Here is a 21,897-nt window from a genome sequence, read left to right as displayed (position 1 = left end):
CAGATGAGGTCTTGTTTAAGGCGAATGTGTAGTGATGTTTAAGTTGAGGTAGAAGCTGGCTAACAGCGTTAGCTGCTGTGAAAGATGTCGAATAAACTGAGTATTGGTGATAAGGAGGTAAGAAATGTTCTATTTTAATAGGTTGTGCAAAAAAATAGCGTGTGAGAATGAAATGTCTGAACAGCTAACGGATTCTTATTGACATAAGCTCAGGTGGTCTGACACCACAGTTCTTGTGTTCTCGGGTTCTGCTCTGCCAGCACAAACCGGTGGCTTGGATACTGTATGTTTGTTTAATAACACATAAATAACGTTTTCTAGTTTAAATGACTCTAATATCCTATTAATAAGCTCATGTTGACTTGCTGAGCAGTGAAACAGGACATACTAGCTTACTAAATAGTATGACCACCATACACCGATCAGCCATAACATTAAAACCACCTCCTTGTTTCTACACTCACTGTCCATTTTATCAGCTCCACTTACCATACAGAAGCACTTTGTAGTTCTACAATTACTGACTGTAGTCCATCTGTTTCTCTGCATTATTTGTTAGCTCCTTTCATGCTGTTCTTCAATGGTCAGGACTCTCACAGGACCACCACAGAGTAGGTATTATTTAGGTGGTGGATCATTCTCAGCACTGCAAGTGACACTGACTGACTGATGCTGGTGGTGTGTTAGTGTGTGTTGTGCTGGTATGAGTGAATCAGAGTTTTTAAACACCTCACTGTCACTGCTGGACTGAGAATAGTCCACCAACCAAAAATATCCAGCCAACAGCGCCCCATGGGTGGCATCCTGTGACCACTGATGAAGGTCTAAAAGATGACCAACTCAAACAGCAGCAGTAGATGAGCGATCGTCTCTGACTTTACATCTACAAGGTGGACCAACTAGGTAGGAGTGTCTAATAGAGTGGACAGTGAGTGGACACGGTATTTAAAAACTCCAACAGCGCTTCTGTGTCTGATCCACTCATACCAGCACAACACACACTAACACACCACCACCATGTCAGTGTCACTGCAGTGCTGAGAATGATCCACCACCCAAATAATACCTGCTCTGTGGGGGTCCTGACCATTGAAGAACAGGGTGAAAGGGGGCTAAAAAGGTATGCAGAGAAACAGATGGACTACAGTCAGTAATTGTAGAACTATAAAGTGCTTCTATATGGGGAGTGGAGCTGATAAAATGGACAGTGAATGTAGAAACAAGGAGGCGGTCATAATGTTATGGCTGATCAGTGTATATCATCAATAGTGTCCTTACTGTTTTTACATACTAGTTAGAATGCGGTTTAGGATGCAGCTGGTCATGTGATGTTTTATGGAAAATGCACAGTGCTTCTCTTGGGACTTGGGTTCAAACTTATTTCAACCTTTATTTTAAAACCTTCGGTCACTGTTTATTAGGGTTTAGCACGTTCTCCCCATGTCCACATGGGTTACCATACAAAAGGTTTGGCTGCCCTCATTTGCCTCAAAAATTGATTGAGTGATTGAATGTGTAGATGTGTAGTTGTGTTGCCCTGTGATAAACTAAAGGCTGCTTTTACAGATAAATAAATGGTTAATGTAAATGCACTACATGGCTACAAGTATGTAGACAGAGCTTTTTATGAATGTGTTTCAGTAGTCTCCAAATTTAATTGGTAAACCAGCTCTAGAAAAGAGCCAGGGTACAATGATATCCCTGCTGGATCTTCCAACAAAGACCAATTTCTATGTGTACATTTGCAGCATTTAACAGGCGCTTCTATCCACACTGACTTACAATTATCATTGAATACAGTTCAAACAATGGAGGATTAAGGGCCTTGCTTGGGGGCCCAACAGTGGCAACTTGGCTATTAAGGGGCTTGAACCAGATTACTAGTCCGGTACCTTAACCGCTGAGCTACCACTTCTAAGAGGAAATCGTGTGCCTCAAACTTTGTGGCAACAATTTGGGGAATGTCATTTCTTGTTATAGCAGGTTCATGTCCCATGCACAAATCAAAAGTTCATAAAGAAATGGATTGCTAAAAAGTAGAAAAAACTTGGCCTAACTGGTCTTTACAGTGCTTGGCCACACGTCTGCTCTTGTGTCTGAATGGAAATGAAAGGGTTTTTAGTAGATATTGGAACATGACTGCATTTATTTTTGCAATGGGGAAAACACATATGAACAACATATTAATGCCTATGATATTGAAATTCGATGTTTAACTAGTGCATTATAGATGGGAGATTCAGGTGTCCACATCCACATACTTTTGACTGTGTAGTATATCTGTAGAAGGCTGTGTCCTGTGTAGAAGTAATACTTGTGCCTGACAGCTGGAAACTGTCTAAATAATCTAATTATAATAATTGATTTTTTTCAGTACTTGATAAAGAGAACTCCACAAAACCCCAAATATCAACATGTAAAATCAAGACTTGATACAGGTAACATCTTCATTTCTGGTCTATTGACATCATTCCTGGGATTGGGTGTCTTTTGGACCTTAAAACATTTTGAAAATGAAACACCGTTTTAATTTGTTTTTCATGTTTTATTATAAAAAGGACGTGTTATACTTTTCCAAACTAATATTGGTCAAGTAAATTACACATGAACCTCATATACAGTGTATCACGAAAGTGAGTACACCCCTCACATTTCTGCAAATATTTCACTATATCTTTTCATGGGACAACACTATAGACATGAAACTTGGATATAACTTAGAGTAGTCAGTGTACAACTTGTATAGCAGTGTAGATTTACTGTCTTCTGAAAATAACTCAACACACAGCCATTAATGTCTAAATAGCTGCAACATAAGTGAGTACACCCCACAGTGAACATGTCCAAATTGTGCCTAAAGTGTCAATATTTTGTGTGACCACCATTATTATCACTGCCTTAACTCTCCTGGGCATGAAATTCACCAGAGCTGCACAGGTTGCTACTGGAATCCTCTTCCACTCCTCCGTGATGACATCACGGAGCTGGTGGATGTTAGACACCTTAAACTCCTCCACCTTCCACTTGAGGATGTGCCACAGGTGCTCAATTGGGTTTAGTCCATCACCTTTACCTTCAGCTTCCTCAGCAAGGCAGTTGTCATCTTGGAGGTTGTGTTTGGGGTCGTTATCCTGTTGGAAAACTGCCATGAGGCCCAGTTTTCGAAGGGAGGGGATCATGCTCTGTTTCAGAATGTCACAGTACATGTTGGAATTCATGTTTCCCTCAATGAACTGCAGCTCCCCAGTGCCAGCAACACTCATGCAGCCCAAGACCATGATGCTACCACCACCATGCTTGACTGTAGGCAAGATACAGTTGTCTTGGTACTTCTCACCAGGGCGCCGCCACACATGCTGGACACCATCTGAGCCAAACAAGTTTATCTTGGTCTCGTCAGACCACAGGGCATTCCAGTAATCCATGTTCTTGGACTGCTTGTCTTCAGCAAACTGTTTGCTGGCTTTCTTGTGCGTCAGCTTCCTTCTGGGATGACGACCATGCAGACCGAGTTGATGCAGTGTGCGGCGTATGGTCTGAGCACTGACAGGCTGACCTCCCACGTCTTCAACCTCTGCAGCAATGCTGGCAGCACTCATGTGTCTATTTTTTAAAGCCAACCTCTGGATATGACGCCGAACACGTGGACTCAACTTCTTTGGTCGACCCTGGCGAAGCCTGTTCCGAGTGGAACCTGTCCTGGAAAACCGCTGTATGACCTTGGCCACCATGCTGTAGCTCAGTTTCAGGGTGTTAGCAATCTTCTTATAGCCCAGGCCATCTTTGTGGAGAGCAACAATTCTATTTCTCACATCCTCAGAGAGTTCTTTGCCATGAGGTGCCATGTTGAATATCCAGTGGCCAGTATGAGAGAATTGTACCCAAAACACCAAATTTAACAGCCCTGCTCCCCATTTACACCTGGGACCTTGACACATGGCACCAGGGAGGGACAACGACACATTTGGGCACAATTTGGACATGTTCACTGTAGGGTGTACTCACTTATGTTGCCAGCTATTTAGACATTAATGGCTGTGTGTTGAGTTATTTTCAGAAGACAGTAAATCTACACTGCTATACAAGCTGTACACTGACTACTCTAAGTTATATCCAAGTTTCATGTCTATAGTGTTGTCCCATGAAAAGATATAATGAAATATTTGCAGAAATGTGAGGGGTGTACTCACTTTCGTGATACACTGTACATTGTGACGTCCACCCTGTTACGTATTAGGTTGTATTATGTTCGGGTGGACCATAACAGGGTGGACATTCTGACATAAAATTAGCCATTAGCTAGCGAGTGAGCAAAACCATGCTAGCATAAAAGTGAATTCAGACAAAGAATTCTCTGTTTTTTAGTGTGATTATTTTTAAAATGATCAAACCGTATAGCTTTTTCTCATATATCCCATAACAGGGTGGACATGTTATGGTTGACTATATAAGACTTTTAGGATAAAATGTGGAAAAAACAACATTAAAATGAGAAGCTTAATAAGCCGCTCATCTTCCACAGTTGTTTTCCCTCCAAAAAGATCATGTGAGCTCCAGGAAATGATGTCAGGATGTAAAACAGCTCTTCATTTTAAGAGACAGTAGTAAGAAATAACAGGGTGGACCAGCAACTTGAGGGACGTGTGAAAAACCCTTATAATAAGCAATAACATGAAAGAAAAAAAATCCAAGGTTTAGAGGGACTTAAGCAAAGCTTTTTAACAGTATTAAACGACTGAGATATTTTCATGATTAAACCTCATATATCATCACTAAATCAGAATGTACAGCACTGGGAACATGGGAAAACCTCTGGTATCTAAGAGATAAAAACAGTATGTATACAGTCATTTTATTTTGGGGAGGTAAAAAACATTGTGTTTAGTATTTGAAAGTGTTCATTATTTCAGTAAGATGTTTAGAAATTGTATTGTTTTAAATTTTATTTAATAAATATAATGATCAGTACTGGGGACACAAAAAGCACCGAATTGTAGGAATGACCCACATCACATAGCTATCTGAACGATGTGTAATCGTATATCTGGTGAGAAACTAACTGTAAATATTTTACAGGTTGGAGCATGACTAAGTACCTCGAAAGGCTAGAAGATATAAAGAAAAGTAAGTTGTGTGTGGAATCCACCAATACTTTTGTAAACAGTTGTTGATCCACAGAAACCGTTTATACCCACAACCAAGGTTTGATATATGAACCGCTATTCAAGTTTCTATTGTATAATAAAACCAGAAACCAGAGTATGGCAGTTTTACTTAAAATTCATCATAAATATCAAATTGCCTGCTTGGGTGACACTGCAGTAAATTATGCTATCCCACTACCGCTGGGATCCAGGGTTCGACTTCTGAGCAGTGCTATCGTCCGGTTGGGTGTCTACATACAGACATGATTGGCATCCTGTCAGGGGTGTGAGCCCACCGTGACCCTGACCAGGATGAAGTTGTGGTAAAACATGAACATGAAATCAACCAATAAATAAAAGAATCATTGTTCGATTAATGCTGATGGTTGATATTTAATCAAGGGGTGGAGCTGGAGATCTCACACACCTCGGCACCACTGAGAGAAATCTGGTTCTCTGAATGAATTGGTACTATGACATGGATGTTTTAACTGTAGTTACAGTGTAAATGTTAATATGCTGTGATTTGTTTGTGCCGATCTGCTATAAAATGCACATACAGCTGACGTGTCTGTGGAAAAAGCAAAGGGAACAAATGATGGGATGTACACCGATCAGCCATAACATTAAAACCACCTCCTGGTTTCTACACACACTGTCCATTTTATCAGCTCCACTTACTTCACTTAGTTCTACAATTGCTGACTGTAGTCCAGCTATTTCTCTACATAACTTTTTAACTTGCTTTCACCCTGTTCTTACAGATTACAGGTATAAAAAAGATGAACTTTTTAAAAGGCTGAAAGTGACAACATTTGCACAGCTGGTAAGATTTATTTTTATTATAACATTTATAATGATGTTAATATGTGAAAGATAGATTCTACAACCCCAAATCAGAAAACGTTGGGACAGTATGGAAAATGTGAATAAAATAAAAACACAGTTTTCCTTGACAGTTTGAACCCAAGATATTTCATGTTTTGTCTGCTCAACTTCATTTCATTTATTGATAAACATCCATTCCTACATTTCAGGCCTGAAACACATTCCAAAAAAAGTTGAGACAGGGGCAATTTGGGGCTAGTAATGAGGTGAAAAAACAAAGCGGTTTGTTATGCTAGCCCACCAATGTTGAGACCTGGGTTCGAATTTTAGCAGTGCTTTCAGCCAGCTGGGTGTCTACACAGACAAGATTGGCTATGTCAGGATGACCAAATCTTTACCCTATTCCTGCTCTGTGTCTAGTGTTTCAGAACCAGACCCGCTGTAATCACTCACTGTCTTAACCGTTTATCCAATCAGGGTCGGGGGGGAGGGGTGCTGGAGCTTATCCCAACTTTTCAATGGGTGCAAGGCACACAGTAACACCCTGGACGGGGCACCAGTCCATCGCATCACACACACACACCCATTCACCTATAGGGCAATTCAGTGTCTCCAATCAACCTGGCTGCATGTTTTTGGACTGTGGGAGGAAACCGGAGCTCCCGGAGGAAACCCACGCAGACACGGGGAGAACATGCAAACTCCGCACAGAAAGGACCCGGACCGCCCCGCCTGGGGCGGGGCGGTCACAGATGAAGCGCCTGGGGATCGAACCCAGGACCTTCTTGCTGTGAGGCGACAGTGCTACCCACTTAGCCACTGTGCCGTCCAGGATGAAGTAGTGGATGAAAAATGATTGTTATCATTTTGAATTTAAATCTTCTTGTGTTTGTCTTCTATCAGGTGATACAGGTGGCTTCAGTATCAGATCTGCACGAGAGCATAATGGATGAAGTTGGACTTGATGGTAGACTTTTCACTGTTTTCTAGATTTTTCATTTCAGTTTTCATTTTGAATGCAATTTGCTGCTAGTTTAAAGTACCTTTATTTCACAGATGAAGCGTCTGAGTTAGCAGAAACAGATCGTCTCTCAGATCAGACTGATGGGTCTCCACAGCCTGCAAAAACAGTTGATGGGAACGAGTCAAATGACACGTTTTCTCCAAGATCCACACTTCAAAGGTAGTCCACAGTAAACAGTATTCTGAGTATATTTGTTTATTCATGTTATTCATGATTTATTAGTATGCACATTTATCAGTGCAGCAGGTGCAGCGGAGTTGTTGGGATTTTAAACATCTGTGCGCTACAGATAAGAATATAAATAAACTGCGTCCCGTGATCAGACCCTGCTAACTGGGGTAGGAGTACATTTTAACCCATGGTGGATTGGTTCCTCTCTAGGGTGTGTTACTGCAATGTGCCCAGTGATTCCACTGAGGCCAGAACCACTGCAACCCTGACCAGGATAAAGCAGTAATAAAATATGAAGATGAAATGGAAAAAAATAAGAGAATGTTTCTTATTTTCACCTTGGCTTTTTAAATGCCCCTGCTAGATTATCCCATACAGAGGGTCACGTAGTGCCATCCGTGATCAACCAGCCTGTGTGTGAGTGTGAAAACGAGTGAGTGACTTCAGGTGCCAGTTGGACCAGTGAAATGTATTTTTGTTTACCTGTGTGCAAAACACCTAAGCTAATTAATCATAAGAGGTGTCCACATATATATGGCTATCCAGCCAATTTGTAAACATACACACACTCAAGCTAACATCTGATAGAGTGCTTTTCTCAGGACCTCCAGTTCTGTTCCACCTGATCGCAGTGTAATCAGACCCCCCCCCATCCATCCCCACCATCCCTCCCCGAAGACTTGGCAGGGTATCAGTTCGGCCATTCTGTCATTTATAAACAGTAAGAGAGAGTGTATGTGTGTGCATGTGTGTGGTAATGACAGTGTGATCAGTGGGGTAGGAGAGCTGGATGTGGACAAGGATGGACAGAAGAACACAGTGAGCCCAATTCCCGTGTGCACACCAAGCCTAGAAGACCAGCCCTACCCAGACTGCCCTTACCTGCTGCTGGATGTGAGGGACAAAGACTCGTACGATCAGTGCCATATCATCAGTGGTGAGACATAAAACCCAGTGTAGTTACTTATTTAACATCTTCCATAGTAATTTGTTTTTGGTCTTATGACCAATGTTTCCTTTCAACATAATGTGTAAAATACCGTTTTTTTCTGACCTTGGCAAGCTACCACTGTTCCATATACTTTGTGCAGTCAAGTGGGGCGGCACGGTGGCTCAGCGGGTAGTACTGTTGCCTCACAGCAAGAAGGTCCTGGGTGTGATCCCCAGGCGGGGTGGTCCGGGTCCTTACTGTGTGGAGTTTGCATGTTCTCCCCGTGTCCGTGTGGGTTTCCTCCTGGAGCTCAGTTTTCCTCCCACAGTCCAAAAACATGCAGTCAGGTTAATTGGAGATACTGATTGCCCTATAGGTGAATGGGTGTGTGTGTGTATGTGTGTCTGCCCTATGATGGACTGGTGCCCCGTCCAGGGTGTTACTGTGTGCCTTGCACCCATTGAAAAGCTGGGATAGGCTCCAGCAACCCCCAACGACCCTAATTGGATAAGCGGTTAAGAAAGTGAGTGAGTGAGTTTAATTTTATTTCTTAAATACTATGCGAGCCTTTTTTAAAATGGCAAAGGGCTACAAATGGCCCATGGGTCATAGTTTTTGACACCCCTGATTTAAGTCATGGCACAAATTATGAAAAAAATGTACAAACTCCTGAAAACACAAAGCTTCATGCTTCATGTGAGTAATGAGTAAATAAAGTGCAGTGGGTAAATATGTAAGTAATAATGCTTTGTATTATGAACATGGTTAAAACAGACATCTTTTATTATATTATGTTATATTATATAGGCTGGTGCACCAGGGACGTTAATTGTATTTGTCTCTATTTACAGCACACAATTTTCCCATCACCACTCTGTCAAGAACGATGAACCCTTATACCAAACAAGTTCTCGATTACGTATCCTTTACTTTCAGTGTTGTCCAGAGAAAAGGCAGTAGTGTGCTACTTTTCATTTTAATATCAGTTGTTTGTTGGCGCAGCAATGTATTACGCTAGCTTACCACTGCTAAGATTTACATTTGCAGCATATCCAGAGCGACCTATAATTATGACTGAACACTATTTAAGCAATTGAGGATTAAGGGCCTTGCTCAGCGGCCCAACAGTGGCAACCTGGCAATGGTGGGGCTTGAACGGGCAACTTTCTGATTACTAGTCCAGCACCTTAACCACTGAGCTACCACTGCCCATGAGGTCTGGGTTACAATCGCAGCAGCAGCTGGTGTCTACGCAGACATGGCTTTGTCTGGGAGGTATGACCAAAGCCCTGTGGTGGATGGGCATCCTGTACAGAGTGTGTTACTGCAGGGACAAAGCAGACCCTGACCAATATGAAGTGTTAGTAAAACATGAAAACGGATGAACGAATGAATAACAATTACAACTGACGTGCCTGAATTCTACAGCGATAACAAATATACAGTAAGTACAAATATTTTTTGGAAGAAATCCTGAACTGGATTGACAGAAAAACTCTGTGGGAAAGATCATCATCTTGTATGACGAGGATGAGAGAATAGCCAGCCAGGCGGCTACGACCATGTGTGAGAGAGGCTTTGAGAATCTCTTCATGCTCTCTGGAGGTGAGTTCTAGCCACTACCACTCTGTTTAAACAATATTTCATTATTTATGTATTCTTACTAATGGTTTGTAATACTGTCTGGTAACACTATATGGCCACAGGTATGTGGACCATATACTTTTGGCCTTCACAAAGCCATGACTTGAAACCTACTAAATACACTTAAGAACAAGCTGCAATGTCAGTTTCAAGCTAGGCCTTCTTGTCCAACATTGCTGCCTAGTTTCACAAATGCTAATTTAACTGAACAGGAACACATTCCCACAGACACACTCTGTAAAGTATTGTGTCTTACAAGAAGAATAGATGCAGTTATTGTAGCAACAAGAGGGCGACTGCACGTTTTGGAATGTGTTCCGACAAGGTCATGGTTGGGTGTCCACATACTTTTGGCCAGGTATGAAATTGTGCTTCTGCAACTCAACACCTCATCATACACAGACTTAACTGCCTGCATGCGGATGCCTCCTGCTTTTTATTTAAATATTTTCGTCTTGTTCACTGTTTAAAAGGTTTGAAGGTGATCGCACAGAAGTTTCCGGAGGGAATGACGGCTGGCTCTTTTCCCATCGCCTGCCTGCCGTCAGGATCTTCAGGTGGGAAGAATTCGACATTCCGTCAGCCGAAGCGACTGGCAGAGAAGAAATGCCGCTTTACCTCGGAGGACCTGAACAAGATCCAGTGCTACCTGGAGGAGGTGCTCGTCCCAAGTGAGCCCAGCAGTGAGTAATCCACTCCATGTCTGTTCACAACCACCAGTGTTAATGCTTATAGTGCAAGCAACTGAGATACAAACAAAAAATGCTAAGGTTTGTCAACCCTTTTGAATGATCTGGATTTTGTATGACTTTATATACAGGATGTAGGCCAGCAAGCCATTAATCAAAATACTGAGAATAATCATTCATTCATTTTCTTATCCGCTGATCCAATTAGGGTCACAGGGGGTGCTGGAGCCTATCCCAGCTTTTCAATGGGCGCAAGGCACACAGTAACACCCCGGACAGGATGTCAGTCCATTGCAGTGCAGACAAACATACATACACACACAAATTCACTTATAGGGCAATTCAGTGTCTCCAATTAACCTGACTGCATGTTTTGGACTGTGGGAGGAAACCGGAGCTCCCGGAGGAAACCCGGGACACGGGGAGAACATGCAAACTCCACACAGTAAGGACCCGGACCGCCCCGTCTGGGGATGGAACCCAGGACCTTTTTGCTGTGAGGTGACGTTGTTACCCACCGAGCCACCGTGCCGCCCTGAGAATAATCAGTAAACTCAAAAATACAACATAGGAATTTGCTGGATACCAGGACATGGTGGAATAACAGGAAACAGAAAAACAAACTGGCAAACCATAAATCTAAAAATACCACCAATAATGACCAAAACCATAGTAAATGAGTACATCAAAAATCAATGGTAACTCAAATGTAACATTCACCCAAACTGTAAACTATAGGAGATACAGCCCAATATGACAGAAAATACAGTTTAATGTGGCTCTATGTATGCAATACCCAACACTGGCAGGGGGGCGTGTGATGATCTGGCTCTCCTTGATCACATTAGGAATTTTACAAGTGGTAGCAGATTCCCAATCAGAATTTGTAAAGGATGACATTGGGAGGTAAAGGGAAAATCCTGAAAAAAATTGAAAGGTAAACAAACAAGCTGCTTGCGCAGTTTAAAGGATGTGTTTGCATAAGAATACAGTAATTTCAGCAATTCAATAAAAGCAGGATTTAATTTAGAATTGCAGGCTCCAATATGTATAATTGTGGTATTTTTGGATCATCAATTGTGAGTTTTAGGAGTGGGAGTTTTGTTCATTTTTACATTTACATTTTCAGCATTTAGCAGATGCCTTCAACAAAGCAACTTACAGTACTGTGACAGTATACAGTCTGAGCTAATGAGGGTTAAGGGCCTTGCTCAAGGGCCCAACAGGAGCAACCTGGCAGTGGTGGGGCTTGAACCAGCGACCTTTTAAATACTAGTCCAGTACCTTAACCACTAGGCTACAACTGCATTGTTTTTCGTTTGCAATTTTCATTTGCATTTTTATTTTGCTTTATCCTAGTCAGGGTCGCTGTGGTCCACTGGACGCAGGACAGGAATACATCTGACCTAGTTCTATCAGTGTAGTTCTATAGTGAATGTACTCTAGCCACCAGTAGGTGGCAGTAAAATATCACACTGCCCATTTTAAAAGCACGCTCGCATGAATAACTGGGTTCACATGTTCTTTATTTCTGTGAAGAAAATATTTGCTTTGTGTTGGATGTTTTTAGTTGTAGTCAATAAACCAGTAAAGTAAAAACGGGTCATTTTCACCATTAAATTCATATTTTGGTGTAATTAAAGGGCTGCTCTGTCCTAACACGTTGTGGATTTCAATAGCTGCTATTTAAACCACTAATTAGCCTGACTGACAGTTTGATAAAATTGTCAGATTCACCCAGAATAGATACAAATTTAGAGACATTTCATGTCATGTAACGCCTGATTTTCTGAAAAAGTTGTTAGATTGTAGGTTCATAAAATACAACTATTTGTGTTATTAGTTTTTGGAATCCATTGTGGGGATCGGCCAAGCCTCCTTCTCAGACATAGCCAATCATGTCTGTATGTGAACGCCCGACTGGCTCGGGATGTCTTAAACTTCAAAGAGCTTTAAGATAATCCAAAACATTTTAAATACATATGTCGTAAATCACCCTTTATTTGTTATAATTATTGTAAAATATATTACATTAACATTATAAATTAAACAAAACTGGGTTCTTAGGTGCCACAGCGGTCTATAATGGTAGCCCACCACTGCTGACATACGAGTTCAAAGCGTTAACACTGCTACCAGCCAACCGGGCGTTTACACAGCCGTGATCGGCTATGTCTAAGGTCTGTGAGGGGGATTGCCGAAGCCCAGCAATGGATTGGAACCCTGTTCCTTGTATTCATGCCACTGTTTTCCAGTGAAACTGAACCATGACCAGGATAAGGCAGTCTTAAACTGGTCTTTAAACAAATGTTTGTATATCAGAGACTAAAAAGATGTTGTATGATTGTGGCAAACAATAAATTTAAACCAGCTGTCCTCCCTCTCACTGATAGTCACATTGTAATGCTAAACAGTGTAAAACTATGCAAATGAGTAGCAAAATAGAGTCGACAGCCTGTTGCAACAAAAACTGTAAATCACCAACTCCTACTTTTAATGAATGACTTCCAGTCACTGTCTTATTGTGTGGTTGCCGGTGTGAATGCAGGGTAAGACTGAATAATAGCTTTATGCACTGGCCCCCCTTTATCTAGACATTTTTGTTCTTCTGAGAGATCTTTATTTCCTGGGAATTCACTTGGCATTCTGTCCATTCCAGCCCCCTGGAATTTCCCATGGCATTCCTTCTGCCATGTCTTTTTATCATGCCATGTTTTCGATACTGGGGTCTCAAGTAGTCTAGGTAGAGCTAGCACACTACCGCTGGGATCTAGGGTTCATATACCCAGAGTGCTATTAGCTGTTTTGGTGTCTACATGTAGACATGATTGGCTATGACTGGGGCATGTACAGTGTATCACAAAAGTGAGTACACCCCTCACATTTCTGCAGATATTTAAGTATATCTTTTCATGGGACAACACTGACAAAATGACACTTTGACACAATGAAAAGTAGTCTGTGTGCAGCTTATATAACAGTGTAAATTTATTCTTCCCTCAAAAAAACTCAATATACAGCCATTAATGTCTAAACCACCGGCAACAAAAGTGAGTACACCCCTTAGTGAAAGTTCCTGAAGTGTCAATATTTTGTGTGGCCACCATTATTTCCCAGAACTGCCTTAACTCTCCTGGGCATGGAGTTTACCAGAGCTTCACAGGTTGCCACTGGAATGCTTTTCCACTCCTCCATGACGACATCACGGAGCTGGCGGATATTCGAGACTTTGCGCTCCTCTGCTGGTCGCTTGAGGATGCCCCAAAGATGTTCTATTGGGTTTAGGTCTGGAGACATGCTTGGCCAGTCCATCACCTTTACCCTCAGCCTCTTCAATAAAGCAGTGGTCGTCTTAGAGGTGTGTTTGGGGTCATTATCATGCTGGAACACTGCCCTGCGACCCAGTTTCCGGAGGGAGGGGATCATGCTCTGCTTCAGTATTTCACAGTACATATTGGAGTTCATGTGTCCCTCAATGAAATGTAACTCCCCAACACCTGCTGCACTCATGCAGCCCCAGACCATGGCATTCCCACCACCATGCTTGACTGTAGGCATGACACACTTATCTTTGTACTCCTCACCTGATTGCCGCCACACATGCTTGAGACCATCTGAACCAAACAAATTAATCTTGGTCTCATCAGACCATAGGACATGGTTCCAGTAATCCCTGTCCTTTGTTGACATGTCTTCAGCAAACTGTTTGCGGGATTTCTTGTGTAGAGACTTCAGAAGAGGCTTCCTTCTGGGGTGACAGCCATGCAGACCAATTTGATGTAGTGTGCGGCGTATGGTCTGAGCACTGACAGGCTGACCCCCCACCTTTTCAATCTCTGCAGCAATGCTGACAGCACTCCTGCGCCTATCTTTCAAAGACAGCAGTTGGATGTGACGCTGAGCACGTGCACTCAGCTTCTTTGGACGACCGACGCAAGGTCTTTTCTGAGTGGACCCTGCTCTTTTAAAACGCTGGATGATCTTGGCCACTGTGCTGCAGCTCACTTTCAGGGTGTTGGCAATCTTCTTGTAGCCTTGGCCATCTTCATGTAGCGCAACAATTCGTCTTTTAAGATCCTCAGAGAGTTCTTTGCCATGAGGTGCCATGTTGGAACTTTCAGTGACCAGTATGAGAGAGTGTGAGAGCTGTACTACTAAATTGAACACAGCTGCTCCCTATGCACACCTGAGACCTAGTAACACTAACAAATCACATGACATTTTGGAGGGAAAATGACAAGCAGTGCTCAATTTGGACATTTAGGGGTGTAGTCTCTTAGGGGTGTACTCACTTTTGTTGCCAGTGGTTTAGACATTAATGGCTGTATATTGAGTTATTTTGAGGGAAGAATAAATTTACACTGTTATATAAGCTGCACACAGACTACTTTTCATTGTGTCAAAGTGTCATTTTGTCAGTGTTGTCCCATGAAAAGATATACTTAAATATCTGCAGAAATGTGAGGGGTGTACTCACTTTTGTGATACACTGTATATGTATATGACAAATAAAGGTGTTCCATCAGGCCTAGACTATTATGATTATTATTATAATAGTGTCAGGTGGAACTTTAATATACAGTACCAACTAAATCTTTATTTATTGTGATAAGCATGTTAGGTGCTGACATGTCAAACTCACGAGTTCGAATCTCAGTTCTTGCCTAAATGGACAATAATTGGCTCGTCAGAGGGGATCTCTGCTGGCTGATCATTGTGTCTGCACAATGAGATAGGGCATAATGGGATCAGTGAGGGACTCTCTGTGTGTGATCTGGATCTCCATATAATCCCGCCTCATGAAGCGATCTGATAATGAAGTGATCTGCTACTGCACATGTGTTGGGAGGGGTGTGTGTTCGTTAAGGCAGCAGTGGTAGAGGTGGAAATACAAAACAGGTAATTGAATACGATTAGATTAGGAGAAAAAATGGGGGGTGGGGATGCATAAAATTGTACATTCTGAAAGCTGTACAGTAAAGCATGTGTGATTTGTTGATATAAAGATCAGCAACATGTTTTATATTTTGATGCAACTCTATAAGCTTGTTGATTAATGGTTATAAGAAATTGGCAAAATTTGCTTCCCAATATCATATTCCCAATATATTTATAGATATTTGGCTCAAGTGACGTTTTCGTCACTTACAGTTGATCTTGAACACTGTACACAGTAGGTGTTTTGCTGGATCTCATTAATTCACCGCATGTGTGTTGTACTTCATTTCAGGTCGTCTGAGCAGCAGGATGTCCACTATCAGTGCCCATTCCAAAGCCTCCAGTGCCCGGAGTAGTCGACTCGGCTCAGCGAGCGCCAGATCACAAAGCAGTCAGCCCTGGAAATAAGTCCATCTTATTCGTCAGCCTTATTTGCAACAAGTCCAGCCCAATTAAAGCCCTCTGGTACCATGTCCTTATTGTAAACTAATGGGCAGCTGATGTATTCTTGTACAAACTGCGGTCTCCTATAGGCACAACTATCAGTTATTAATCATTCAACATCTGTGATAGGGCCATGCTGAAGTGCTTATTGATGTGGCTGTATTTCGATTTCAGTTTGTATGTAGATGATGGCGCAACAACATCCTCATCCTTAGAGTGGCTCATTTGATTTGGAATGTATCAGCTTTGTGTCAGGTTTTAATAAGAGCTGTACATCTATTTAATGATTCCTATTTCACAGGAGAACATTTGTGTTTAATAAGCATGTACACTTGGTGTCAGAAATTTTAATACACATGTAAGGGACATTACTTTTATAGCAATCTTGGGATTTCAAAGATTTCCACAACTGTATTTTTTCTGGAAGTTTCCTTATGGCTGCTCCCATATTTAGGGGTCGCTACAGCATATCGGGTCCATACTTACCCTGATATACAGGATGCTCTTTCTGATGCAACCCTCCTATTTTTATCTGGGCTTGGGACCAGCACTGCTAGGTGCACCTCTCAGTGGCTAGGCTGTTTCGGGCACCTCCCCCTATCCACCCTTGGACATAAGCCAATTATGTCCGTGCACACGCCCAACTAATTCATAGCACCTCTGAAATTCAAACCCTGGATCCCCAGATCTAAACCCATTCATTCATTCATTCATTCTCAGCATTTAGCAGACACTTTTATCCAAAGCGACTTACATTACTGTGACTGTATACAGTCCAAGCAATTGAGGGTTAAGGCCTTGCTCAAGGGCCCAACAGCAGCAACCTGGCGGTGGTGGTAACTGTCTGGTTACTAGTCCAGTACCTTAACCACTAGGCTACATTGTCCCTACAATGTGGCAAGAAGTGCCTAAAATACTCTTCTTTGTCCAAATACTGTTTATTAAAATCACAGCTATCACAGTTCTGGTTGATTTTTTTTATCCAATGAATAAATAATTCCTCTCAGTTGCTTCTGTTAGTGGGTCGCCACCGCATATCATTCACGTGTGTATTGAAGTCACAGTTTGCACCAGAATGCCCTTCCTGACACAACCCTCCTATTTATCTGAGCCTGGGACCAGCACTAAAATCCTAAGACTGACATGTCATGACACACACGTGTGTATATATAGTATAATCTTTTGACTTTGCTTATCATAACAGGTGTTATAATAACACTCAAGTGTTTTTTAACCTAATCACTAATTATGCCGGAACAGGAAAGGGCATTCATCAGACAAAGTTGGAAGAATGAACTGCACATACAGTGTATATTTTACAGCGGTTTGGGATTTTGATGATTTCTGCAACTTTTATTTTTCTGTGACTGAATACTGAAAGTTTGTTGGATCTAAATACCTACAGTCATTACCGTACTTCTAATGTTTGCTCATTTTTCCTGTAATTCTTCTCAGTCAACAACTTTTGATGACCTTTACCAACCTTCTGCCTCAACTTTAGTTTGATCTTTGACCTCTCTGCTTGGCAGTATTGGTACAGTCCACATACTCTAAATAAGGTTGAGATCAGGATTTTGAAAAGTCCATGATCAACTTAAAAACAGTTCTGTTTATGATCCTTGTACTGCTTGAATACCAAATTATATCCAGTGTTTGGAGTCCTGGCTAATGTTGGAATTGTGAAGAGTTTCACTTCTTTATTATTTCCCTAATTTACCAGTTCCACTGGCAGGAAAACAGATCCGTAACACAACCAACCTATATGCTTCCTAACCTGGACTAAAAGACCAGTGCATTGTATTATCAATTGTTTGTACAAATGATCTTAAAAACCAAACACAGATTTTTTGAATAATTTTAGGAATTTTATTAAAGCCGTCAATCAGATCTCTACGCAGCTTTTTACTTTTCTAACAGAAAAACAAGTCACTAGCTGTAGTTAATAATCTTTAGTCAAATGTTTCCCTTTTTAGTCCATTTTAAAAGTAGCTCTGTGTGATTTTGTATTCCTATACACTTTATGGCCAAAAGTATTTGGACACATGACCATTTCAAAAAGCAAAAATATTAAAACAGAGGGACTTCTATGTGACCCTTTCAGCTATAACAGGCAATCATCTGATACTTTGAAGTAATCTGTGGAAATTTGTGCCCATTCTGTGAAAAGAGCATTTGTAAGACTGGGTGCTGATGTTGGTCAAGGAAGCCTCAATTTGATGTTCCAGTTCATTTTAAAGCTGTTAATTGGGGCTGAGGTCAGGACTCTAGGACTCTAGTGCAGGACACTAGAGTTTCTTAAACTAAGCTTCTCTTCATGTCTTTACAGAATTTGCTTTGTGCCTTATTTTGTTGCCTCAAAGTTGGAACCAAATATAATCCTTTATATAATTGATTCAATACACCTGTTAGCAATTGTTGTGCCTAAAACACATGAATTCAATCATTAGAATGGGTGGCCAAATACTTTTGCCTGTATAGTGTAATTGTATTTTAATCATAACCACTAACAAAGAATTAGGAGACCATGCCACAGAGTTTAAATACATTTTAGAACATAATACACTTCCAAATGAATTATATAAACTGCTGCATAAGTAATTTTGGGCCAGAGCTTAAATTTTTGAAATCTCAAGTGTGCTTAAACTTTAAAGTAAACTTGATCTGCATGTTTGAGATTTAGCTGTTTGGTCTGTAGTAATAGATCTCAATGCAAACACCACTAGAGAAGTTAGTCAGTATTGCTGTGGGTTTCTGTGCCTGTTGCAGTTGAGGAAAATGTATGAAATACAAACATGAAGAAACTTTCCAGTCGTCTGCTGTAACTACATTGTGAAAGTGCACTGAAACCTCTGTGTAGTAATCGGTAACACTGTGTGTGTGTATGTGTGTGTGTGTGTGTGTGTGTGTGTGTGTGTGTGTGTGTGTGTGTGTGTGTGTGTGTATTGATCAGAAAGACTCTCCATTGCTGTACCAAGATTTTGAAAGAAATGAAACTACCTGATTGATTGTTTTGTATAATTAAAGTTGAATTAAAATATTTCCAGACATGAATGTATTTTCATTATTAACATGTGCATGCAGAATTCCTTAATGCTTTACTTATCATCTAATAATGTTTTCTTAGAAGTAAATGCACATAATGTTCCTGGAGTAATCCTGATTTATCCCAAGTATATTGGCATACATTATTTAAAAAATAAAATCTGTATCAAAAAATAGATTTAAAAAATATATATATTATGTCTTGATGTTATACATCATCTTGTGTTATACATCTCTGTTATACATTTCCCTTTTTGTTATACAGTGGTACCTTGAAACTCAACATCAGTTGGTTCTGGGACTGGCATTGAGTTTAAAAGGCATTGAGTGTCAAGGTATAAGAAGGGCTGAACGGTTGCTAAGTGGGTAGCACTGTTGCCTCACAGCAAGAAGGTCCTGGGTTCGATCCCCAGGTGGGGCAATCTGGGTCCTTTCTGTGTGGAGTTTGCATGTTCTCCCCGTGTCTGTGTGGGTTTACTCCGGGAGCTCCGGTTTCCTCCCACAGTCCAAAAACATGCAAGTGAGGTAAATTGGAGATACTAAATTGTCCATGGCTGTGTTCGATATAACCTTGTGAACTGATGAACCTTGTGTAATGAGTAACTACCGTTCCTGTCATGAATGTAACCAAAGTGTAAAACATGACGTTAAAATCCTAATAAACAAACAAACAAACATCCCATAAGTATGTATGGGAAACCTGTTAATGTGTTCCATTGTTTCTTGGAACTGCATATATTTTAGCCTAAGGTAAAATAATGGGGTTGTTTTTGACACTTATACACTGAAAATACACAAGTATAATATAAAAACACTGAAATAAAAAGCCAGCACGGTGGCACAGTGGGAAGCACTGTCGCCTCACAGCTAGAAGATCCTGGGTTTGGTTTCCTCCTCCGGTTTCCTCTCACAGTCCAAAAACATGCAGTCAGGTTTATTGAAGACACTGAATTGCCCTATATGGGAATTGCTGTGTGTGTGTATGTGTGTCTGCCCTGCGATGGACTAGCGACCTGTCCAGGGTGTTACTGTGTGCCTTGCACCCAATGCATAAGTTGAGCAAACAACCCTAATTGGCCAGCAGTTAAGAAAGTGAGTGAATGAAATAAAAAAAATTCCAATTTCTCAGAACCCCAAGCTGTAACACAAGTTTAAAAGTGAAACAGCTAAACACAGATGCATGTGGAGCTTTCAGAGTGAATCTGATGGTTATTCCATTTTTTGGTATTTCTGGTTTGAATCTACATATGCTCATAGATATTTTTTTATGAGAAAATATGTAACAGTACAACACCATTTGTAGATCTACAATTCCTTGCATATTGAGCAACCCTGATTGTTCCCAATACACAGGTAAGAATATCTGGCAATTAAAAAATAGACATCCACTTTGATTTAAAAAATGAAAAGAAAACTATACATAAGTGTCCCAGCATTAAAACAGCAGCGTCTAATTTCTTAATTGGATGATTCACTCCAAGCTGAAAGGAATCATTAATTCACAGTGTTGGGTCATTTGTTGCATCAGTTAACTTTTATTAAGCTTAAGGTGAAGGATAACTCACCTTACACACTTACAACGTTCTAATACAAAATTACATTTATTACTGTATACTGACTGCAAGCTGCTCACTAGTAGTACAATACTAAGCCATGATACTTCCTCCATACTGCACAGTTCAGATAAGATGAAGTTGTTATTGAGCTGTGCTATTTTCAACCCAAACATAAGATTGTGTATTTCAAACTCATAGAACATTACCCCAGATGTTTTCTGAGGGGTTACAAAAACAGAACTTGGGTGTTAAAAAGCAGTTCGTCATGACATGGATTAAGATTAGATTAGATCACACTGTCCACATAATTTATGAAAGTAGAGGTTGTTCTTGGTGTGGATCATGTTTAGGCTAAGCTGCTGGTTTAGTAGAGGTTGTTCTTGGTGTGGATCATGTTTAGACTAAGCCGCTGGTTTAGTAGAGGTTGTTCTTGGTGTGGATCATGTTTAGGCTAAGCCGCTGGTTTAGTAGAGGTTATTCTTGGTGTGGATCATGTTTAGACTAAGCTGCTGGTTTAGTAGAGGTTATTCTTGGTGTGGATCATGTTTAGGCTAAGCTGCTGGTTCAGTAGAGGTTGTTCTTGGTGTGGATCGTGTTTAGACTAAGCTGCTGGTTTAGTAGAGGTTGTTCTTGGTGTGGATCATGTTTAGACTAAGCCGCTGGTTTAGTAGAGGTTGTTCTTGGTGTGGATCATGTTTAGACTAAGCCGCTGGTTTAGTAGAGGTTGTTCTTGGTGTGGATCATGTTTAGACTAAGCTGCTGGTTTAGTAGAGGTTATTCTTGGTGTGGATCATGTTTAGACTAAGCTGCTGGTTTAGTAGAGGTTATTCTTGGTGTGGATCATGTTTAGACTAAGCTGCTGGTTTAGTAGAGGTTGTTCTTGGTGTGGATCATGTTTAGGCTAAGCTGCTGGTTTAGTAGAAGTTGTTCTTGGTGTGGATCATGTTTAGGCTAAGCTCCTGGTTTAGGAGGGGTTGTTCTTGGTGTGGATCATGTTTAGGCTAAGCTGCTGGTTTAGTAGAGGTTGTTCTTGGTGTGGATCATGTTTAGGCTAAGCTGCTGGTTTAGTAGAGGTTGTTCTTGGTGTGGATCATGTTTAGACTAAGCTGCTGGTTTAGTAGAGGTTGTTCTTGGTGTGGATCATGTTTAGACTAAGCCGCTGGTTTAGTAGAGGTTATTCTTGGTGTGGATCATGTTTAGACTAAGCCGCTGGTTTAGTAGAGGTTGTTCTTGGTGTGGATCATGTTTAGACTAAGCTGCTGGTTTAGTAGAGGTTGTTGTTGGTGTGGATCATGTTTAGACTAAGCTGCTGGTTCAGTAGAGGTTGTTCTTGGTGTGGATCATGTTTAGACTAAGCTGCTGGTTTAGTAGAGGTTATTCTTGGTGTGGATCATGTTTAGGCTAAGCTGCTGGTTTAGTAGAGGTTGTTCTTGGTGTGGATCATGTTTAGACTAAGCCGCTGGTTTAGTAGAGGTTATTCTTGGTG

The 21,897-nt window shown here is 41.1% G+C and overlaps 1 protein-coding gene across 2 annotated transcripts; it reads left to right on the top strand.

The window, feature by feature from the left end:
- Positions 1-9: 9 nt before the first annotated feature.
- On the top strand, positions 10-15,855 carry cep41 (centrosomal protein 41). 2 transcript variants are annotated; one of them, XM_063000752.1, is made up of 11 exons: positions 10-117; positions 2,375-2,438; positions 5,077-5,124; positions 5,909-5,970; positions 6,876-6,939; positions 7,029-7,155; positions 7,932-8,104; positions 8,950-9,017; positions 9,589-9,703; positions 10,216-10,425; positions 15,662-15,855. In XM_063000752.1, exons 1-11 carry the CDS (start codon positions 85-87, stop codon positions 15,775-15,777), a joined length of 1,080 nt encoding a protein of 359 aa, XP_062856822.1. In that variant the 5' UTR covers positions 10-84; the 3' UTR covers positions 15,778-15,855. The 2 variants fall into 2 exon arrangements, with proteins under 2 accessions (XP_062856822.1, XP_062856823.1); XM_063000753.1 differs by lacking the exon at positions 2,375-2,438 and having other exon boundaries at positions 17-117.
- Positions 15,856-21,897: the final 6,042 nt, after the last annotated feature.

Source organism: Trichomycterus rosablanca, chromosome 8, assembly GCF_030014385.1.
Source record: "Trichomycterus rosablanca isolate fTriRos1 chromosome 8, fTriRos1.hap1, whole genome shotgun sequence".
Taxonomy (NCBI): domain Eukaryota; kingdom Metazoa; phylum Chordata; class Actinopteri; order Siluriformes; family Trichomycteridae; genus Trichomycterus; species Trichomycterus rosablanca.
This window is presented reverse-complemented; position numbering and strand designations above follow the sequence as displayed.

Bases quoted from the DNA above. Each gene is read 5' to 3' on its own strand.
- cep41 (XM_063000752.1), top strand. From the start codon at position 85: ATGTCGAATAAACTGAGTATTGGTGATAAGGAG. The intron at 118-2,374 runs GTAAGAAATGTT...GATTTTTTTCAG, and splicing joins TGAGTATTGGTGATAAGGAG to TACTTGATAAAGAGAACTCC. The intron at 8,105-8,949 runs GTGAGACATAAA...CTCTATTTACAG, and splicing joins TCAGTGCCATATCATCAGTG to CACACAATTTTCCCATCACC.